General features: G+C 38.4%; 1 protein-coding gene across 1 annotated transcript in view; it reads left to right on the top strand.

Annotated features, from left to right (window-relative positions):
• stk11ip (serine/threonine kinase 11 interacting protein) overlaps positions 1-21,054 on the top strand; it is a 49,171-nt gene extending 28,117 nt beyond the window's left edge. Inside the window, exons 22-26 of the mRNA XM_055228391.1 lie at positions 2,205-2,386; positions 11,356-11,440; positions 13,040-13,122; positions 17,810-18,036; positions 19,887-21,054. Coding sequence (XP_055084366.1) covers positions 2,205-2,386; positions 11,356-11,440; positions 13,040-13,122; positions 17,810-18,036; positions 19,887-20,018 — 709 coding nt within the window. The 3' untranslated portion in view covers positions 20,019-21,054. The remainder of the gene's footprint in view (positions 1-2,204; positions 2,387-11,355; positions 11,441-13,039; positions 13,123-17,809; positions 18,037-19,886) is intronic.
• The last annotated feature ends 364 nt before the right edge of the window (positions 21,055-21,418 follow it).

Raw genomic sequence — 21,418 nt, 5'->3', positions numbered from 1 at the left:
TATTCCCAGATCTTTGTCATAAAACAAAATGTCTGTTTAGGTTAAAAACACTAGTTTACTGAGCACAAGTTTCTCATAAATACATTTTATGCAACATTAAACCTCAATTAAAATTTACGGCCTTATCATAAAAGATATTGGTTTAGTTTGACTCCCAACAGTTCATGGGTCACATTGTGTTTCTTAGAAATTTTTATTTTATTTTACTGTGATTATTGTGTAATATCTAAGAATCACATGCACCATACTAGAGTGTATGTCTCACACGCCCTGCAGGATTGGGGTGGCATTACATAACACGGGCAGTTTTCTGGGTCACATCTTGAGAACACATTGACCTCAAAGTGTCCAACCCACATGTTTCCCCCAACTTCTGCAAGCTCCTCTTCTCCTCTCCAAACAAGACCTACGCTCACATGCGCAACCAAGTCTGTAGAGTAGCCAAAAATGTACTCAAGGAAGAGCAGTTACTTAAAAGGATCTTTAAAATAATAAAATACAAAGTAGTGCTCCAGGAAATGATTCAACTAAGTGTAATTGCAACTCTCTGGATGTGTCATGTCATGTAATTTGAAAGAAAAAACATTCAATCAAATAATCTTGTATTTTCAAATGATGGGGGAAACTAAATTGTATCTGAAGGAGCAGTGCAAGGAACACAAAAGTTCAAATCATTTCATATTGTCGACATAAAGCTTTTGTCGCTTGTAGACTTACAGTGAGACGAGGAACCAAAACGTTTTACTCAAGTAAGAGTACTGTTACACTGTAAAATATATTACTGAAGTAGGGGTAAAAGTACGATGTCTGAAAACTACCCAGAGAAGTACAATTTTATGAAAGTTACTACCCACTTCTAACATCAGTCTCTCTCTCTCAACTGCGCAATAAATACCCATGATTTTATGCTGTGGTTCTGGTTTTGGTTTCCACAGAGTAAAGTGGGTACATAACAAAATGTGATGAAAAATCTAGCCAGAGTAATCAGATAACGCAGTAATTAGATCTGACATTGGCTGTGTGTTTACAGCACAAGATCATCAAAAACACCTGGTGACATTTGTCTGTGAATCAGTGGATTTTTAAAGAGTCTGTTGTATTTGGAAGACAAAGTGCAATGAGTTTGAAAATAACTCTTTCAATTTTTACAAGACTATATTATGCTAAATTAACTCTTTTGAGCTTTTAGCCATGTTATAACGTTAACTCCTCAAAAGCATACCTGGAGTTGTGTTTTGTTTCATTCACAGATATTTGAGGAACACTTTATCATGTCTACATCTTTACTAACTCAAAATGCTCTGCTCCACCTTGTGATGTCGTGAAGCGATAGTTTTCAAGTTGCCTTTCACCTTTAGTTCAGTAGAGATTGGCAATTCCCAGGCTGAAATGACCCAGATGACTCTAGTGAAGGTGTATGGAGTTTAAAAACACAGTGGAGCACTTCCTGTATCACCATATGATGTCACAAGGTGGAACAGCGTGTTTTCCATTTGAGAGAAGAATTCCTAAATAGCCTAAATATGCAGGGTGTGTGTGTTAAACATGTGTGAATGAAACAAAACACAACTCCAGGTCTGTTTGTGATGAGGAAACAACATTATAACATAGCTCAGAAAATAGTGTAATATGGGCCCTTTAACATTTTCTCTTGCCGTACTTGTATAATTTTCCCTGTCAAAACCTGCACAGGTGTGAACTAGAAATAAATCAGATTGCTCACATCTAGTGTTGTTACGATACTAAGATTTTAAACTTAATTTCAGTGTTAAGGAAAAGTTTTCTATGCAAACAAGATATTTTGTCATGTTATGGGATTTTTTCAGTATTGGTACTAAAGAGTGTCTATTTTCGATACTGGTTTTAGTATGGATTAGTATCTGATTTTCAATACTGTGACAGCCATACTATGTGTCTTATACTTGTTCTGATACAGGGCAAGATCATTCTAAAGCTATTAAGGAAATGTTCATTTCTGTCCTGTGAATGAATGAAAACTAGTATCGAAACTAGATACTCATTTAACATGTATCAGTTGATCAGTATCTGATTTTCTATACTTTTGCCAGCCCTACTCACATCAGATGTAACTGTTTACATGACATTTCCTTAATCTAATAACTTCAGAAATCAGATAACAGATTTTTTGTCTGCGTGTGAACACACCCACTGATTATGTTGTTGTTGTTATTGTTTTCTTCCAGCAGGGGGCAGCTGTCTGACTGGCTGGTGAAGCGGGACAGTCAGCCCATCCTGGAGCTGAGTTACCTGGAGGTGGGGCTGGGCTCTCAGTGCGTGCACATGGAGTTTGGGGAGGGGGCGGCGGCCTACACTCTGCTGGTGAGGGACAGCGCACGCTGCAAGAGCTTCTTTGGACGCCTCACAGGTAACATGTGGAATAAGGGGTGGCTATGGAAAAGTACGGAATTGATTACAGGAAACTGAATTAAAGTCTGGGTTTCCATTTGTTAGCAAGACTGTGACTGCCCTTTCCAAAATGTCCTGTAGAGAATTACTTTGCTAAATGATCTTGTCATTAAAGGAGCTGTATGTAGCCTGTGCTCTTACAGTGTTAAAAAAGCTACGACAATCACAACTGAACCTGTGTTGTCGGAGCCTTCACCTGCAGATAGAGACACATACAAGTTTTTCTCATTCTCAGTATATGGACAGGTCTCATGTGAAAGCTCAGAACCTCCAGAATTCACTCACTGAGCTGCAGAGGATGCACTAGCACTGATTCATGATGGCTGCAGGAGCTGAGGTTTAAAGTAGTGAACATTCAGATCAGAGAGAGTCCTTTTAGGTTTAAACCAACTGGATTTCAGCACTGGAACTGGCAACCCAAAACCTGTCTTGACAATCAAAACACAGAATTGTAACATAAATAAAAGGGCCATCATGTCCAATGTTTTTGTTCTTAAGATAAGAGCATTACATTGTTAGCAGTAAAAACTATATTTGATTTCTACATGTTTACCTGATATAAAATAGACACAGGACACAGATGGATCAAGTTAAGCAAATTTAAAATCAAAATCTTGCATACAGTTTCTTAAAGCTGCACTTTAACTTTTCTGGTGGAGGGTCTGTGACTCCATGAAGATGTCGTTGATTTCCCTGTAATGTTCCACAGCATGACAGCGAAAACCATGACCATTGTAAAAAATGAGTTGGATAAATGCAAGATAGATTTGTTTAATGCCATACTATGGAACCCATCCAGGCTATGCAGTAACAGCTCTTTGGAGATAAGCAGGTAGCTGACCATCCACAGGAAAAGTTATAAATAGTCTATAGTAAATTTGAATCGGACGGTCTGAAAGCAGCATTTCAGATGTATAGAAATGCAGTGCACATTTTTACCACCAGAAGTCACCAAAATGCTTAAACGCAATATTTTATCCCCACCATAAACACTGATGTTTTACATGTTATAATGCATGTGACCATTTTCTAATTGTGGCTTGGTTTGGTGGGATAGTACCTGTGGTCAATATTTATACATAGTTTTACATCAGTTAGGTGACAGTTTGTGGAAAAAAAGGTGAAAAGAAAAGAACAAAAATTCTAAAACATTTTCAAACAGAATTTCTCCATTCCATTTTTTCAGTTTAAACACTGATGTTACAAAATAAAGGTGTTGTCATTTATTAATTTTTATCAGTTTAGTCATAACTATTGTGCAATTTAGACAAGTTTTGGCACTGCTTACAGAATGGTTGCTAGGTAACTGTTATGGATTTACCTCTATATATGTCATATCTACTGTCCAACCAGGAAGTAAGTTATAAACTTCACCAAAAATAAGAAAGCTGGAAAAAAAAGGCAATTTTTAAAGTAAAATCTTAAATGTAATGATGTAATGATGCTTTGTTGAAACGAGTAGTCTAACTTGTCGTACGCACTTTAAATATATTTGCTATTAGGTCTGTATTTACAAATGGAAAAACTATAAAAACTCAAAGAAACCACTGATTTCTGTTCTACCTCTGCCTTACTGCTCCAGGCTTTCAAAGGGAAGACTCCACTCAATAATCTCTGCACTAATTTACCCCCATTAAAGTTATAGAGTGATACCGAGCCCTGTAGGCCTGGATAGGAACAGCGTGTACTTCCTATGGACCCAATCTATTACTACGACTACTGCTACTACTACTACTGCATGTGTTCATAAGTGTGAGGTAAAGCTGAGGAAAAGCTTTTATTAGACTAGGGGCTCCCGTGCACCTCTGGAATGTCTGGACACAATATGGAAAATGAATTTAACAATATCCAACAGCCCCCCTTAAGGTACACTATGGAGAAACGCATAGACGGCTCATATAGTGGAAAATGCTGTGGCTATAGTTGTACTAATGAAACTGGAGAAGTCATGGAATTGGTTTTGTCATAAGGAGGGATCTTGGGATAAATGGAAAATGCACTCCACTGGCATGTTCTCTGGGTTTATTTAAAGGCCCTGTACCAGATTTTTTTTATTTTTGGTTCCCCAAAATGTGTCTTGCCCCAATACAGATCCATTGTGCAGCTCTTGAGGTTAAAATCTAAAAGCGATTTATTGCCAGATGACCAGGAAGCGTGGCTTAGCATGCTAGTTGTTGTTAGCTTTACCATCAAACACCGCTTTGGTTTCTGGAAGTTGTGCTTATAAACTCATCGCGGTGAATAACTAGGATGCTCTGAATGCATAAGGTAAGTGAGGAATGAGTTCGGACCGCTGCAAACTGTTCTGTTTTTCACGTTTAAGACAGTAAAAAATGAGATACTGCACCTTTTAACATTATTGCAATCGAGCTTACATTAAAGATTTGACCTAGTTTTTGCTAATTTAAGCATTTTGTTGTATTTGGTGTATTAAGAGTGATCTATTAAAGGTAGAGTATCGCTATGTCATTTTCACATGCACGATTCCATGGAGATAGAAAGTTAAAACCATACTTAGCAACTTCTCTATTCTATTGAAAATTATATATAACATTTGAACGGAAAGTAGCAGAAGAAAGCCCCAGAAAGTCCAGGCCAAATGAGAGTCAGGGTTGTGGAGATGCAAGCCCGCTCATAGTAAGGACAGAGGCTTTTCAGTGCAATAAACTTTTTTATTTTTGTCAGTTTTTTGTCTAAAATTTTACATATTGTGACTTTAAATCAATAAAAGTTAATTTAGGATTTGCTGTTTGATCTTGATGTAAATATTCACAAACATTTTATTTTTATTAGCTTGGTTAGTTGGGACAGTACATGTTTCTGAACACGCCAGATTTAAACCGTGGGCTAGTATCCAATCCAGTTCTGACTGTGCAGATCAAGGCAGCCTGGATGCGTGTATCCTTAAAGAGGGAAAATTAATTAAACTTTGACTATAGGGGGCCTCGGTTACTCAGTGCAGGCTTAAAAACAAAATTCTGATGAGATTAGCAGCCTTTCATTCCTCCAACCACAACAGAACATTTTGTATTAAACAACAAGCACATCTCACACCAAAACTATGGCACAACAATACCTCTATCGTCGGGCACCAAAAACAGCTGCCGTAATGTTTTTATAGACAAGAAACCAGATTTGAACACGCTCCCGACACTAACCACAGCTAGAATAACTGACAGGGCAACACTGGCTGGGAACGCGAACGGAGAGAGGATGTGGTCTACGCTCTGACGCAGCCCGAAAGCCAAAAAACACACAGAACTTTTTGGAAAAATCGCCCATTGATGATTTGTCAATGAAGAGAAAAATGTCCTTGTTTTGAACTTGGGAGCAGACACAGCCAAGCAGTCTGGGCCTAGATTGGAAAAGCGAGATATATTGATATAGTACAGAACAGGCAGACTCCATACTTGGTGCTACGCTCGCTACTGATTACAATCTTGGCTGGCACCTCGTTTAAAGTTCCCCGTCCGACATGGGAGGCGAGACTGAGTGGGTGGAGTTTAATTCTAGGGTACCCAAAAATGACCGCGGCATCACCCACTTGTCTACAATGGTTTTACAGCTCAAATTCATCTCTGCTACCCTGGGAAAATGTGGCCTGTTGTATTGAAAAGTCTTATTGTGTATTATTCAAATCTTTTAAACTACTTATGTGTAGAAAACGGGTGAAAGTCATACTACAAGTGTGATATATGACTCCAGCGGATGAAACAGTGAGGAGTTAAAGGTGCTGTACCAGATTTTTACTTGTTTAAAATTGTGAAAAAACAGAACTAGTTAATTTTAAATGCAGTGGTCCAAACTTATTCCTCACTTCGGAACACCCTAATTATTTACCTGATGAGTTTATAAGCGCTTTTAACAACTTTCAGAAGCCAGAGCTACTTATATGTCTGTACTAGTGCAAGACAAATTTTGCTCAAATAAATGGAAAAATCTGGTACAGAGTATTTAAGTAGTTTTAAAGAGGCTAACAACAATGGCTGCTTGCGTCAAAGTTGGTTTACTGTGTGGTGAAAGTCATTTGAGCGCTCAAATGATCAGAGTGAGTCTAGTGAAGGGGTATAAACTTAAAAAAAAACACTGAGGATGTTCATGGGTTACTACTACGATGTTATAGAATGGTCACATGCTAAAGGAAGTTTAGTATAATGTAATCTAACCTTCAACTTTGAGTTATGATGTAGTCTTAGTTTGAGTTTTGACCCTCTCAGGCTTTTGTTGTTTTGCTCCGATCTTCTTAATACTACAATATATGAAACCGGTTCTTGCATGCATGTCTATAACACACATATTGTAATTTATGTATACTGTGTATTATATGGCATAATGCAACCTCTAAAGTAAATAAAATAGAAGAATTTAAATCAAATGTAAATTCACACCTCAAGATGTGTTTTAGCCCCTTCACTCTTCTCCTCTCTCAATCTCTCGAAGAAAAAAATGATTTTGTCACTTTTAACTTAGACTTTGAGTCTTACCTGTACTGATTTACGGTAATAAAGACAGACTCAGTTTAGTTGAATTCAGGCTTATTCTCGTGTCTGTGTTTTTGTCAGGGTGATGGCGGCAAGGAAGCTGTGACTTTCTTGTAGTCCACAATCATACCTACCTTTTATGTAAGACACTGTGTAGCCCAATTCTTTACTGGTGGGAAATATTCCACCCATGTGTAAACCGATCTTCACAGCAACAACTGTTTACGTACTGTGTTCCAGATCCATAACTATACATTTGACCCGCCATACTTCCCCTTTAAACCTTCCCTTTAAACCCTTTGAAGCTTGTCCTTTCTCTCTGCACTTGGAAGCCAAACGCCACATATTGCGCTCTTGCGTATTGTTGTCAAAGTCAATGACACGCTAGTTGGGGACGGCTTTGTGCAGTGGACATTTTCTCACCCGCTGCCTGTATAGGGCCGTAACGCGACACTGACACCAGAGACCTGTTGGCTTTCCCTGATCGTGAACACAATGGCTCCTGTCCCCTCTGTTGTGAATGTGCGGGGCGGGACGTTTGTAGGACACTGTGTCTTTTACAGGTTCGATTTACAGTTAAATATATCACATCTTGTACATTCCTTTACACAATAACTTATAGGTATGCCTTTTAAACCAGTATTTGAATTGGGGTTAATTTTTTTATTACCCCCTTAACTATAGTTATATTTCTTGAGCCAAGTTCATCGTCAAGAGAATACCTAGCTTGAGGTTTAGCCTTTAGCAGGTTTTGGATTGATTGCTAGCAGCTAAAAGATGTGATGGCAGAGTGGTTAGTGCTTTTCCATGTTCTCCTGCTGAATATTTGCAGGTAAAAAAATAATAATTCCTTATTTTTTTACATTATAATGCATTGTTCATTTCCTCCTCAAGCAAGTGGTAGCTTATTACTGTGGCCACAGCTGCCCTGAGGTAGACTGATGGAAGTTAGTCTGCCAATATGCGCGATTGGCTTCTCCGACCACCAGCCAACCACTAACACGCACACTGCAATCAAAATAAGTAAGGTAAATGAAGTGTCTTGCCTAAAGACACAACTACAATATGCAATTGTCACTGCTGACACACGTCTCTAAAATGTAGCCCCAAGACGTAACTGTTTACCACTGATAGAGGCACTAAACATTCTGGACGCGAAGCAGAAAAGAAAAAAGTTAAAGGCTCTGTGTCTGATTTTGACTATTTTTAAACTATTTAAAATGAATTAGTTCAGTTTTACACATTTTTAGTTGGTCCAAAGTTAGTCCTCACTGACCCTATGCCTTCCAAGCATCCTAATTACACACAGTGATGAGTTTTTATGCACTTTTCACAACTTTCAGAGACCAGAGCAGGATTTTATCGTTACAGTGAAGCTAACAACAACTAGCATGCTAACTGCACTTCCTGGCAAGACCAAATTTGCTGAAATACATGGGGAAAAAATCTGGTACATATGTTCAGTATAGTTACAATTATTACCTTTTCAAAGCTCTATAAATTCAAGGTTTTTTATGTAATGTAACCCAACACCAGTTACATCAGTAGTAAATCATACATTTATGTTAACCGTGACCTCCTCTGGCCCGGTTTTGTCTCCTGGCCCATTGTATTATTGTAACTAATGTCCTTTAGCTACAAACACACAGTGAGCCAACATTCCAGCCATACTTAATTGTTGCAAATGATTTCAAGTTTCACCTCTCCCCTTTCCTCTCCAAACATGGCTCTTGCTTCCAACGTAGGTACATCATCATTATTGTCCCATCTCTCCATCTCCTCCTCTCTTCTCCCTTGGTGGCTCTGCAGACCGCTCAACCTATTTGCTTCCTTTCTAAATGTTTATTGCAAACTCCGGCCGCAGCATTGTCTGCTTTGTGTTTCCTTGCGTATATCAGCATTCGTATATCAGCATTCTCACACACAGCTGTCCAAACAAGCACGCCACTCTAAACTCAAGCCAAAAACCCACTCCAATCTGTGGATATCTGGATTAGGGTTGTCCCGATCCGATACTGGTATTGGTATCAGCTGCTGATCTGGGCATTTTTGGAGTATCAGCTTGGATTTGGGGAATAGATCGGGCTGATACCATGAATATTTTCCTCTGCGTGCAGGTGTTGCTGCTAATTCTGCAGCTAACGCCCAGAGTGGCTTCAAACACAGACGGATGAGGCTCTAAAACAGATAAAACATAATTAATGACAGAGATGGTATTTGTTTTACCTGTGCTATGTCTCCACAGAACCTTAAAACTGGAAATGAAACTTAGAACAAATCGACAGAGGAGCAGAGCTGAATGCGCTATCTTGTTTAAATATGATAAGTGATCATGTATTTCGGCCAGGCAACTCGACTTTTTACAGACCTCAAACATGAATAATATAGTGAAAAAAACATTGCCTTTAGAAACAAAGGCTAAAACACCACCTAATGTCTTTGTCATAATGTTCCACTGCTCTACTGTGGACGAGTTTAAAACATTATTTTACAATGTTTTAAACCATCAACCATGGAATACTTAACTATTTATAAAGGCGCAGCTTAAATAGTAAAAATAAATTCAAGAAGAAAGGAAATCATTGAAAATTAGAAGTTCCGTTTCAGGGTGAGATCAGTATCAGATCAGGCGCCAAAAACCTGGACCAGGACATCCCTAATCTGGATGTCTTCTCACACACATTGTCACCGGGCTGACACATTGTTGAAGTGCAGATGTACAGACTGAATCACTTTATGTCTTCTCAGTTGTGGGCCTTTGTTTTGCAGCGGAGTTGGACGAGGTAATTAGAACCAAAAGTTGTGGTTGTAATTGTAGACTCGAGGCTGGTGTGAAGTAGGCGTTTTAAGAGGCATATTTTGGTCATCAATAAATGTTGTAGCTGGCTGAACACAAAATCTGGATCTTTCTCATGTGTTGATTCCACTTCGTTTGGCCTTTAATTTGTGATCTCTTGACAGCATAAAATGGCTTTATTTAGGCCTATTTGCTGTGTCAACTCGCATCATGCTCCTTTTTATTACGCCCATAAATTTCCAAAATATCGTCACGCCATGCAAGCATAAGCAAAAAAGTCTGGGTCATGCTATTTAACACTAGGGTTAGTATCTAAAATATGAAAAAATATGTAGAAAAAATGTAAAACTAGTATTGAAAGTAGATACTCATTTGAGCAAGTATCGATACTAAAAAAGTCACATTCACAGGACAGAAATGAACCTTTCCTGAATAGTTTTAGAATGATCTTGAGCTATGTCAGAACAAATATAAGACCACATAGACTAGTATACGCTCATGGACCACTATGGAAATGTAAAAGAAAGGACTATTATTTAATGCTGAAATAATAAAGAGTCTAAATAATAAAGAGTCTAAATAAAGAGTGTTTTATATTATCATTGTGGTATCGGAATCGGTATTGAGTATCGAGTCTATTCCTTAGCAATGTGACAACACTATTTTACACATTTAACACTTAATACCTACTTCTTTTCAGATGGGACGTCTGCCAAGTCTCATCTCCATGGATGTTATTGCTTTTTTGGAGTGTTCCACAGTATTGCATTAAACTGATCTATCTTGGATTTATTCAGTCATGTGTGGGTTTAATCAAAAAAATAAAAGAGAAAAAGAGAGAGAGAGAGAGCATTCTTATTTTAAGCCTGCTCACTTCTCTATAGATCTGATTTGTAACTTGCTTATCACCGTGGAGATAAGGCATATTGAATGTCATACTACATACAAAATATCTAATTGTGATTGTGATTGCTATTACATTTTGCGATTTATGTTTTAATAATTGTGTTTTTAATAATAAGATTTGCGTTCAAGTTCACATGTCACATTTCACAGTTCACATGTCCAGAAGAACTGCCAAAAAGACTGAAATCTGAACTGACAAACTAACACGAGAATCACATTTCAGAACATGTTTGTACAGATCGAAACTACAGGATTAGCAGTTTTCATGCAGAATAAGACCGGCTATTTTGTTGTTTGTGAAGGAAATTATGGTGCTTCAAAATATGCCAGTGTTTGCGATTTGCTAATTGCGTCCATTCAAACTGTGGTTTTGGTTCGATTGTGAATAATATTGCAGCCTGACCATATTGTGGAAAATACCAGGCTAATCTTCATGGAGGTGATGGTGGTGCACCCTCTACTAGAAAAGCGATAGTTCATCTATAGTTCATCATCAGTACAAAGATCGAAATGTATTATTGCCTCTCAAGATGTACGGTCTAACATTCAAGGGGCTCCAACAGTAAGATGGAACCTTTTGTTTCTGGTCATATGTTATTAGTTGTTACCCAGTAGCTTCTCAATCTTTGCTCAGATATACACTAAAGCACTTTTTGGCTTTAGCCTGGATAACAAACTAAGTAAAACCTTACATAACAAGTAACGTGGAAGCAGCATTTGGTCTAATTACTCCTTACGTTTCAGGAATCGTGCGGGAAATGGCCCATAAATCGGACAGCAAGCTCCAGTCCATCTCCACCACACGCCTGAGCCCGCAGCACCACCTCTGGTACGTTTCGCCTTTTTTTACCCCAAATAGCTCACACTTTACCAGACGTAGCGCTCTATCTGTCCTCCGCACGCACCCATTTGTCCTGCGGTCGCGAGGTGCCAGTGGAACTACAAGAATGGCCGCCGCAGCTCTGACTCGGCACTTCTGACACAGCTTTGGGTGATTACAATCAGACTTTTTCAGACTTCATTTTGTAAAAAGGGCTCAGCTAAATTAGCCGGGAAACCACATCTTAATTTCGAACATGTGTGGCGCTACGAATGCTGGCATCTCCCCGCGGTCTAGTCTGTTGTCACCTCGCTATTCAGCTTTTCGACGCTTGTAAACAGTAGCACGCTAGCTAAGTATTTACATGCACGGCCATGTTGTTTTGCAAAGAAACATGCTAAAATGTCACATAAAATAACTAGGCTAAATGCTAAGTGTGCTAAATGCTAAATCTAGACGAATTACAATTGTTCACGTTAGAAAAAATGTCACAACTTGAGTCATAAAGTTTTCTGAAATTAGTCATAAAATGTGGGCTTATTTGGCTTATTTGTGTGAATGACCGGTGTGAGTGATTTGTGGTTGGAAAAGCCAGCTCTGTCAGCGTTGAGGAACTTGTTCAACATTGTAAATTAATATTTAAGCCCACACACAATGTCTAAACAAAGATGTGTAATAAGTTAATTGTTTATGTATTAATACCCATTGCAACTGTAATATAAACTTATGCGATACAATGAGTGTGTTTACATGCACAAGAGTATCCCTGTTATGATCAGATTTTTTGTGTATCTTGTTTTTGTGTGTGTCCAAATGCAGTATCATGATTTCAGTATCCCGGTTACAAGAAACTGGGATACTGTCATTGAGATATTCTGAAGTGCTTGCCTGTATCTTGGCACTTTTTATTAGAAACAACAAAACCAAAGCAAAAAAAAACAACTTAAGTTAGCAAAGTTGCCGATTTGTTTAGCTCCTTGCCATATCAGGATACTATCCAGGATTGCACGTGTATGCAGGCATATGAGTATCCTGATTTCTCTGAGCACATGTAAACACACTCAATGTTGTTAGCATGCTAGTTGTTGGTAGGATATTGACACATCAAAACTTTGCTCTGGCCTCTGAAAGTTGAGAAAAGGGCGTATACACTCAGTTCAGCTTAGAATGGACTAGTTGTGCTTTTCTTGTTTTTAAGACAAAATCATTTGCAGCCCCTTTAAACTCATTTTAGTAAAGTATTGTGAAGTGCATTTTTTCGAAGTTCCCAGAGTCCAAACATATAAGAGCACATATAGAACATACAGTACATTTAAAAACGATTACATAACAGCAATGCGTACACAGTGTATGGCCTCTCCTTTCCTGGCCACCATTATAACTCCATTATCCCCTTTACCTCACAGTTAATCGCAATACCTCCCATCCTTCCTCTTTCCCCCTCTGTCTTGTTTCCATGTGAGACAGAACAGCACCTGTCCCACACTCACTCTGTTATTCCAGCCAAAACACTGTCTGCTCCTCCGCACTACACCAAGCAGCCATGTTGACTTTGGTCCTATGTTCAGACATGTTACCGGTGAGTAGTAACGCGGTCTGATCCCACAGGCCGTTGGTGTGTGAGGACATCCAGGACGACGTGGAGGAGGGGCAGCTGCAGTTCTTCTACATCCTGGCATTTGTCCTGCAAGGTAACACAACATCTGTTTTTTCTATAACAATATTGGCAATACTCACCGTCTCAGAAGAAAACAGTTTTAAGCAGCTTGTTTAAAGGAAAATGCAACTACGTAGACCATAATCCTTTGCTATATTTCAGTGCGACACGTGGCGGGTTAATTGCAGATGACATCACAACATTTTATTGGCCAATGATATTTCAGGTTCAGCGTATTTATATTTAATACTAAACTGACACATTCAACAATCTGAAAACCTCCAGTATGGTTATAAAGGTGAACTATGTAACTTTTCACCACGGGCATGCCTCCATGGAGATGTTATAACTTTGCCTTAAATGTCCTGCAGTATGGCATTAAACATCTTATCTAGTTTCTTGTATCCATGGAGACAAGCAGCCACTAAGCCAAGTTACAGATAACATGTGTGGACAGGTGATCCATTGAAATGAGTAAATGCAAGATAAATAAGTCTAATGCCATACTGTGGAACATTTGAGGCAAAGTAAAAACATGGAAGCAAGTAGGTGGAAGATCCCCCACCAGAAAAAGTTGCGTAGTGCAGCTTTAAAAGTGAATCAGCTTAAATATGTCGAGATATAGTGAGTTGTTTACACACCTTAAATAAGAAGTTAAACAAAAACACGGCAATTGAGAGTTTTAACGTTTTAACTGTTTGGTTTAGGTCTGCAGAATATATCTTAAAAATGTCGATATCGTAGTTTTGGCTGACGCAGTAATCGATATTGCAATGAACCCAATAGGTTCTCCATTTGATAAAAATACTGTTTATTAAAATGATAGAGTTAAATAAAGCTGATTTTAATAATGATTTTCCTTATTAAGCACAAAATTTGGCTTTATTTTGTCCTGTTTTTCATCTCTTTTCATTTTTTATTTTGAGTTTCACTAGTAAACTAAACAAAAAAAAAATTTCATATTGTTATACCTAAAACGTCTTAAAATATTGCAGTAATACTGATATTGCAGTTCTTAAGCCATACTGCAGAATATTCCAGTATCGTGCAGCCCTAGTTGGGTTCAGATGTCACTGGATGTCTGATGTTTTCTGTTGTTGTGATGACAGATTTTAAACAGTGAAAGGCAAAATCACATGTACCGTCTTTGTTGTTGTTGTTTTTGTGTGTCTGAATACATTTGGCAACTCATCCAAGTGTCTTCTTCAGTTCTGACCCAGCTCTCAGATACAGTTTCAGATTTAGTCCAATGAGGTTCATTTGATCTTCTGATAATTTATTTTAATAGATTCTTTTTTCAGACCAACGTTTAGTTTGTTTCCATACCTGACAGTTTCAACTGCTCACTTCCTCAGAATGGTCACAAGATGCTCCTGTGACGTGTCCAATCAGCTGATTTATATAGACTTTAAACAGGGACGAGGGGGCCTTTTTACTCTCACACACCTGAAATACTGGCATGAAGAATTCGGACAGCAGATGACGCTATCATCCTATCTCCACTGGTAAGAAGACAGCACCAAAATCTGTTCAAATATGCTAACTGGACACGTCAAAGCAACATCGCGTGACTGCTCTGAGGAAGACCGCTGTGAGCGGTCCAAATAGTCAAATAGGTATGAAAACAAACTAAACCTTTGTCTGAAAAAATAGTCTACTAAAATAAATACATTGATCAGATTTGGGTTCAGGTTCAGGCGATTATCCAGGGCCAATTCATCTGAGCAGCAAAAGATCACAACAGTCAGATCTATCTATCTCCAAAATAATACTTGTTGAAGTATTTATCTCCTCCACTAATTCCCCAAACAACATTTCCAACATTTTTAAGGTCATAAAGGACTGTAGGCCAGATTCCTATGTAACTGGTCTCTTGGTTAAATGCACCAGGCTGAAGAGTGCCTAAGGGGACTATTAATGAACAGCTGACTTCTTTCGCTCTTGTCGGAACGATATTCCTCACAATCGTAAACTGCAAAATTCCAAAGGTCCCATATCATTCATAGTTTAGCAGCTAGTATTTATGTTGAGAATTTTTGTAGTAAATGCAGTTCAAGTGTTGATGAGATTGTGTTTGTTGAAGTGGAATGGAGCTTAAAACCATGAAGGAGCACTAACTGTATTGCCACCTAATGATGTCACAAGGTGGAGCAGACTGTTTTCAGCTCTACAGAGAGAGACAAACCTAAATATTTTGATTTCTGTCAGTAAAATAAATCAATATGTGAAACAGAACTCAAAAAAAAAAATTGGGGGAATGGAGAAAAAATATTGACACAAAATAAACATTATATCATCATTTTCCATTGAATTATTTTGTTTTGACCCAAAGCAAATCATTTCTATTTTAAGAAGGTCTATTTATTTAAAGGGACAGTAGGTAACTTTCTAGAGGTGGCATGTCAGCTGCATGGTTCCTTAGAAATTAAAACCATACTTTGGAACATTTTCATTGAGACAGACACTTTTTATGCCATACTATGCAAGATTATAGCCAAACAACATTTCTATGGAAACAATCAGGTGGAAATAAGAGTCAGGTTTGTGGAGATGCAAGTCCACTTACAGTAAGAATGCATCTTTTTTTGTTTTTCAGTGCAATAAACACAACCAAACTGAAAAAAAACTTTTATCTTAGTCTATTTGTGGCTAAGAAGTTGCATAATGTGGCTTTAAACATAAAATATTTAAATGGAAAAAGTTGAAAAATCTATTTAATTAAAGGGTCAAGATTTTTTTTTGTGTGTGTATGAGTGTATGTGACCTACACAAATCTAGGCTACTTTGAGATCCACTGTCAAGTAATCTGAAAAAAAAAAAAAAACACCTTTTGATTTGACTAGAGATTAGCTGTGAAGAATTGGGTCAGCCAAACGTGACAGTACAGTAATCCATATTGTTAAGCTAATTCCTTTATTCCCTATACCTTGCCCTCTGTGACTGGGGCTGGTATGTATATAAGCTCTTTAGCCGCGAGCCCGCCCTCCGTCCCTATAGCAATAACTGGAGCATAAACATTTTTGTAATTCATTTTAGTTTGGGGGAACACGCTATCGTCAGAGCCTCTGTGTTCTGGCCATATGCGCAGGATATGAAGACGGGAAATTAAACGAAAAGTAGACATTGCCTTCAAGCTAAAACCTAGATATTGGAGTGCTATCTAGCGTAGCAATAGCATTTGAGTTTGTGAGCAGTTTGACGCGTGTTAGCATCCATTTTGACAATTTACTATTGACATGCTGACGCTAACAGATGCATTTTCTAACAGTTGAAAGCACGTGCATTGTTTATTTGAGTCAAGTTACCCGTGGGCTGACACCGAGCAGGAATCTGAATTGACGTGATGAGGCAAGCCTAGATCTGCCCAGTGCACTTCTCTGGGGCAAAAGTCATGAAATGCAGATGACTTTTCTGCAATTCGTGAATTCTCTCAATGGCCCGACCCTTTGACACAAGAATGTAGGGTGAATAACAAGAAGGTATAAATCAAAACATTATGTGGGAAGTACAAGGAAAAGCTTGTAAATGTCAGGTGAAATACAGCAGGTAATACAGTACAGTTTGTGATGTGATTTACCTGTGGACATTTAGACTAAACTAGTGCAATTATTTTGAATTGCAATTTGTAAAACAGTAATACACTATAACACTATATAGGCTACAGTTAATCATTTTTCACACTACGAATATATATATATGTATTATAAAGTACTTTTTTGCTATTGTCCATGATCCAAATAAAATAAAATACACAATATAGAAAACATATTGAAAGTAGTCTTAATTCCCATAATGAGACTAATAAAAGTTATCTCTGCTTATTGTAAGGCAGTGTGTAGTCTGTGATCTTATGTATAAAAAAACCAAAAACATTACAATCACATCTGAACCGCAGTTGTCAGAGCCTTTACTTGCAGATAGAGACACATACATGTTTTTCTCATTCTCAGTATATGGAAACGCCTCATGTGAAAGCTCAGAACCTCCAAAATTCACTCACTGAGCTGCAGAGGCTGCACTAGCACTGATTCATAATTGGCTGCAAGAGCTGAGGTTTAGGTAGTGACCATTCAGATCAAAGAGAGTCCTTTTAGGTTTAAACCACCCAGTTCCTTTAAGTTCACACACCTTTACCAGCCTCATTTCCATCATTTTTGTCAGTCATAATAGTAGTTTGCATGTGCTAATTTTTAAACAAAAAGTGTTACTATGCAAAATGCTCACCAGTGGCTTTGTTCGTCAAAAAGCCAACATTTCCAGATATACTTGTCCTTAAAGAGGGGGTATTTCACTTCCATGGACTATTTCCTGATAACACATAACATATTTAAATCACCGTTACCTTTTATTGTTTTGAAAACGATAAACACCGCTTCACATCACTATCACATTACAATCGCTGTGTGTTTTGTTAATGAAACTACTGCACATTGCATCAGATTTTTAATGCTATAGTGTATTGTTTTGTACCATACTTGTATATATTTATGGAAAATTGCTGTGTGGGAGCATGGATGACATAGACTTGTGGGCGGAGCACTGGACAAATTTTACAGCTAACCATTAGGGTTCGGATGGGGCCTGGAGAGATCGCTTAAATACTCAAACATGCATGGATGACATCTTAAACCTCTTCAGGCTTGTTTGTAAAGGAGGAACAATGTTATAACATGGTAGAAAGTTTCAAGATGGTATCAGATTGTATTATTTTTCCCTTGTAGAAGAATTCTGGACACCGCTGACCGTCCTTGCCACCAGGGAGACTCTTCACCTGCTCAGAGAGGATCACCAATGGAGGAAGAGCGCCACCGACCCCACAGCCAATGGAAGTGAAGAGCCCAGCAGCGGAGGCGTGACAGTGTTAGAGTCTCAGCCAATCAGCTGCGTGAGCTCCATCGTCCTCTGGCCCACAGACTCCTGCAGGATGGACATCAAACTTTATGATGAGGTTAGTTAGTTTATGAATTAAGATTATGAAAAAGTACAGGACGATGATTAGCTCTGATGAGACGTGTTCTAAAGGCAGGGAGGTGATGGGGTAGTGATGTAGACTATGAAAATATATTGAATACTGTAGTAGACAAAAAATATTGTTGTTAAAATAATACTGGACCTATTTACATGAAAAAGGGGAAAGTAAAAATAATATAGTGAGTTTTGGAACTTGCTCCTTGCGCTCCTTTTTTAAAATGTGACACTCTCAAAGACTAGAGTGTGAACCCAACCTATTCAACCTAATCCATAGTCTAAACAAATGACGTGCATGTTAAGATAATATCTACTGGAGAGAGGTCAAAGGTTAACTGCCAGCAGCCAACTTCTTGTATGGGGACTTTCAGTTTGTTTTTTTGGGGGGGGGGTTTGTTGTTTTTTGTATTAAAAAAATGAGCAATTTTGTGTTTTTGCATATCAAGTAGTTTTATGTTGATGTACACTAAATTATACATTTTTATTTTTATTTTAGAACTAAATTTCGCTCTATCTCCATGGGGTTTTAGTCTGTGTAAAAGCTGCTAATCTGTAGTTTAGATCTCTACAAACCTGTTGCATTCTTGGATTAGTTTAGCAGTTCACATTTCAGCCTTCTCTCTCAATTTCAAACACAAATTTCAAATCAAATCACATTTACACACACACTCATTTTCAAACCTAGAAATAGCAAGTGACAAAACCCCCAGATCGCATGACTCGACAGGCTATCCTGTTGCTTTCAAATCAGACCGGTTCTTTTTACCCTTCCAGCTACGACAATATTCACAAGTGTTTTGGTCTCATATTCCCAAATTTGAAAAGGCCATATTATAACCAGGTAGAATTACAAGTCAAAAGCTGTATTTAAGAAGCCATGTTTTGCTCTGTTTATTGTTTTAAGTGGACCAAATGGTAATGTAGGACAGGAGAGAGGGAGGATAATTTCAGTGGACAAAACAGGCCGCACATGAATATGATGTGGTACTCAAATTATACTGTTATACTGTGTAACGCTCTGATTTTCTCCTTGAAGATGTTACTGGTTTGAAGTTTCACAGTACAACATTAAACTTACCTATCTGTATGGAGACAAGCACCAACCGTCACCAGGCCAAATTATTTTTCTCCACAAAGGAACTGTATGTACTGTAAGATTTTTATTTTATGTAATCGTGTTCAAATCATGTATAGTTTTTAATGATTATAATTTGATATACTGGGAATATACATATGCTGAGAATGAGGAAAACTTTTACGTGCCCTCTTCTATCTGCAGGTTAAGGCACTGAGTTCAGTAATGATTGTAGTACTTTTTTAAAACTGAAACAGTGCAGGGTACATACAGTTCCTTTAAATGTTGATCCCTTAATTGGAAAATGACTGGTTCAAATCCCGGTACTGTTCTTCCATCGTGTTAACAAGCCCAACACTTCTCCTGAAGATCCGTAATTCCTAAAAGTTTCTAGTTAGCTAGCTGTGCGTTCCGATTGAGGCCAATATATTTTACGACTCTAAATCCGATAGAGCTCTCATTAAACTCACCGTGTGTGGCGTTCGAATGACATCACTGTTTACATAGCAACCAAAAACCCGCACTAAAGCATTTAGCGCAGCCCAATGCCTTTTTGGTACACTTCAGAAAAACCCACCGTAACCTGTGTGCACTTCTGGATCTAATCTTGGCCCCACCGCTCACCGCAAACACCTCCTCTACAAATGAGCGAGCCCTAAAAGCTTTTCCTCTCCAATAAATACCATTAGCGTTACACATTCGAACAATTAATCTACTTTTTATTTTTATTTATTCATTTGGTTTTGTTTCGGCAGACGGTGAAGCAGGAGAAGACGTGGAGCGTGCGGTCGGAAAGCTCTGAACTGCTCCAAAGTCTGGTGGCCTGGGTCAAAAAGCAATGGGAGGACATGTTTGGAGTCAAGTTGAGTTTACAAGAGGCATCGTAAGGCACATGCGCTCACAGGAATGGACAAGATATCGGACAATATGTGGAATTTTTTTCTTATTTCAGTTTTGGTTCGATATGGACAGATTCACCAACACAGCAGACTACTGAGTTCAAAAGAAATTAGAAGAGCAAGTTGTGGCTGCAGGTTTACACAATCATCATAACAAGTATAACAAAGTCAGTTATATACCAAGCACATTCATTTACAAGTGAATTTTTGATTTTTCAACTATAATTTAAGAGCCAGGACCTTGTTATAGATGTAAAAAATATCGGGAAATATCATTTACCGGCCACAACAGCAAGTCAAATATCACACATCAGGTTGCATCCGGTCTCCTACATGTGTCTGACTGTTTTTCCTCCACGTACGTAGGTTTCCCACATCAACCCAAAACAAGCACAATAGGTCAACTCATCCAGCTAAAGTAGTCCTGACCAAGACTAGCTCAAGATGCAGAGATGGGTTCCCGGGTGCTTACCTTGCTTAGGCCAGACTGATATGTGTAGAACTTTGAATTGAGTTCAACTGGAATGGCTACTCTCAAAGCGATCGCAAAAACGTGGATCATTTCGTCGCTTCATCGTTGGCTTCCATCCAAACCGCAATGCTTCACTGTGATTGGGCCACCCACCAGCGGCTGGGCCCAGTTGTACGAGCATGCACACGATTACACAGGCCCTGCAATGCTTCTCACAGGTTGTTCAAGCAGCATTGAAGGATGGGTGGAATACAGAAGACAAATTCACCTACAGGGACAGAAAAGTGTACTTGCGAATATTGGTATTAGCGGAAAAAAACAACTCCAAGTGTGTAAGAGGACTTACGCTAACACATGTTCACAAAGAAGGGCACCATTGGTCTGTTCTGTTCTGTTCTTGCCTGAGAAAGTCTGTTGCGTAATATATTTTCTTCTTTTTTCTCTTGTTTTTTACTGGTCAAATTGAGTGTGCCTTGTTTGTTGCTGGACTTCTTACCAAAAAGCACTTTAAACAGGACAACCACGTGGGAATTAGGCAAAGAGAACAAAATGTATATAGCAATTTCAAGCCTCATTTCTGCTAAAATTGTACTAGCTTGTTTGCGATGGCAGCCAACCCTGAGTCTGTTCTTTGTGGATGGTGATAAAGATGCAAGCTGCCCAAAAGGTTACATCATACCAGCTGTCATTTTCGATAGTGAAACAGGACAAAAATGGAGATATTGCTAATCTGCTAATCCTACGAACACTGATGTCACGGTCTAGTCATGTTATTTTGTTCTATACAGTCATTTCTATGTTCTAATATGTTTATCTAAAGATTAGGCCATTTAGATTAAACGTCCTGTACCTGATTTTTTTACTGTGAAAAACAAAACTAGTTCATTTAAAAGTGTTTGCAGCAGTTCAAAGTTAT

The sequence above is a fragment of the Periophthalmus magnuspinnatus genome, chromosome 2 (assembly GCF_009829125.3).
Source record: "Periophthalmus magnuspinnatus isolate fPerMag1 chromosome 2, fPerMag1.2.pri, whole genome shotgun sequence".
Lineage (NCBI taxonomy): Eukaryota > Metazoa > Chordata > Actinopteri > Gobiiformes > Gobiidae > Periophthalmus > Periophthalmus magnuspinnatus.
Note: the sequence above shows the minus strand (reverse complement) of the source record. Positions and strands in the feature narration are given on the sequence as shown.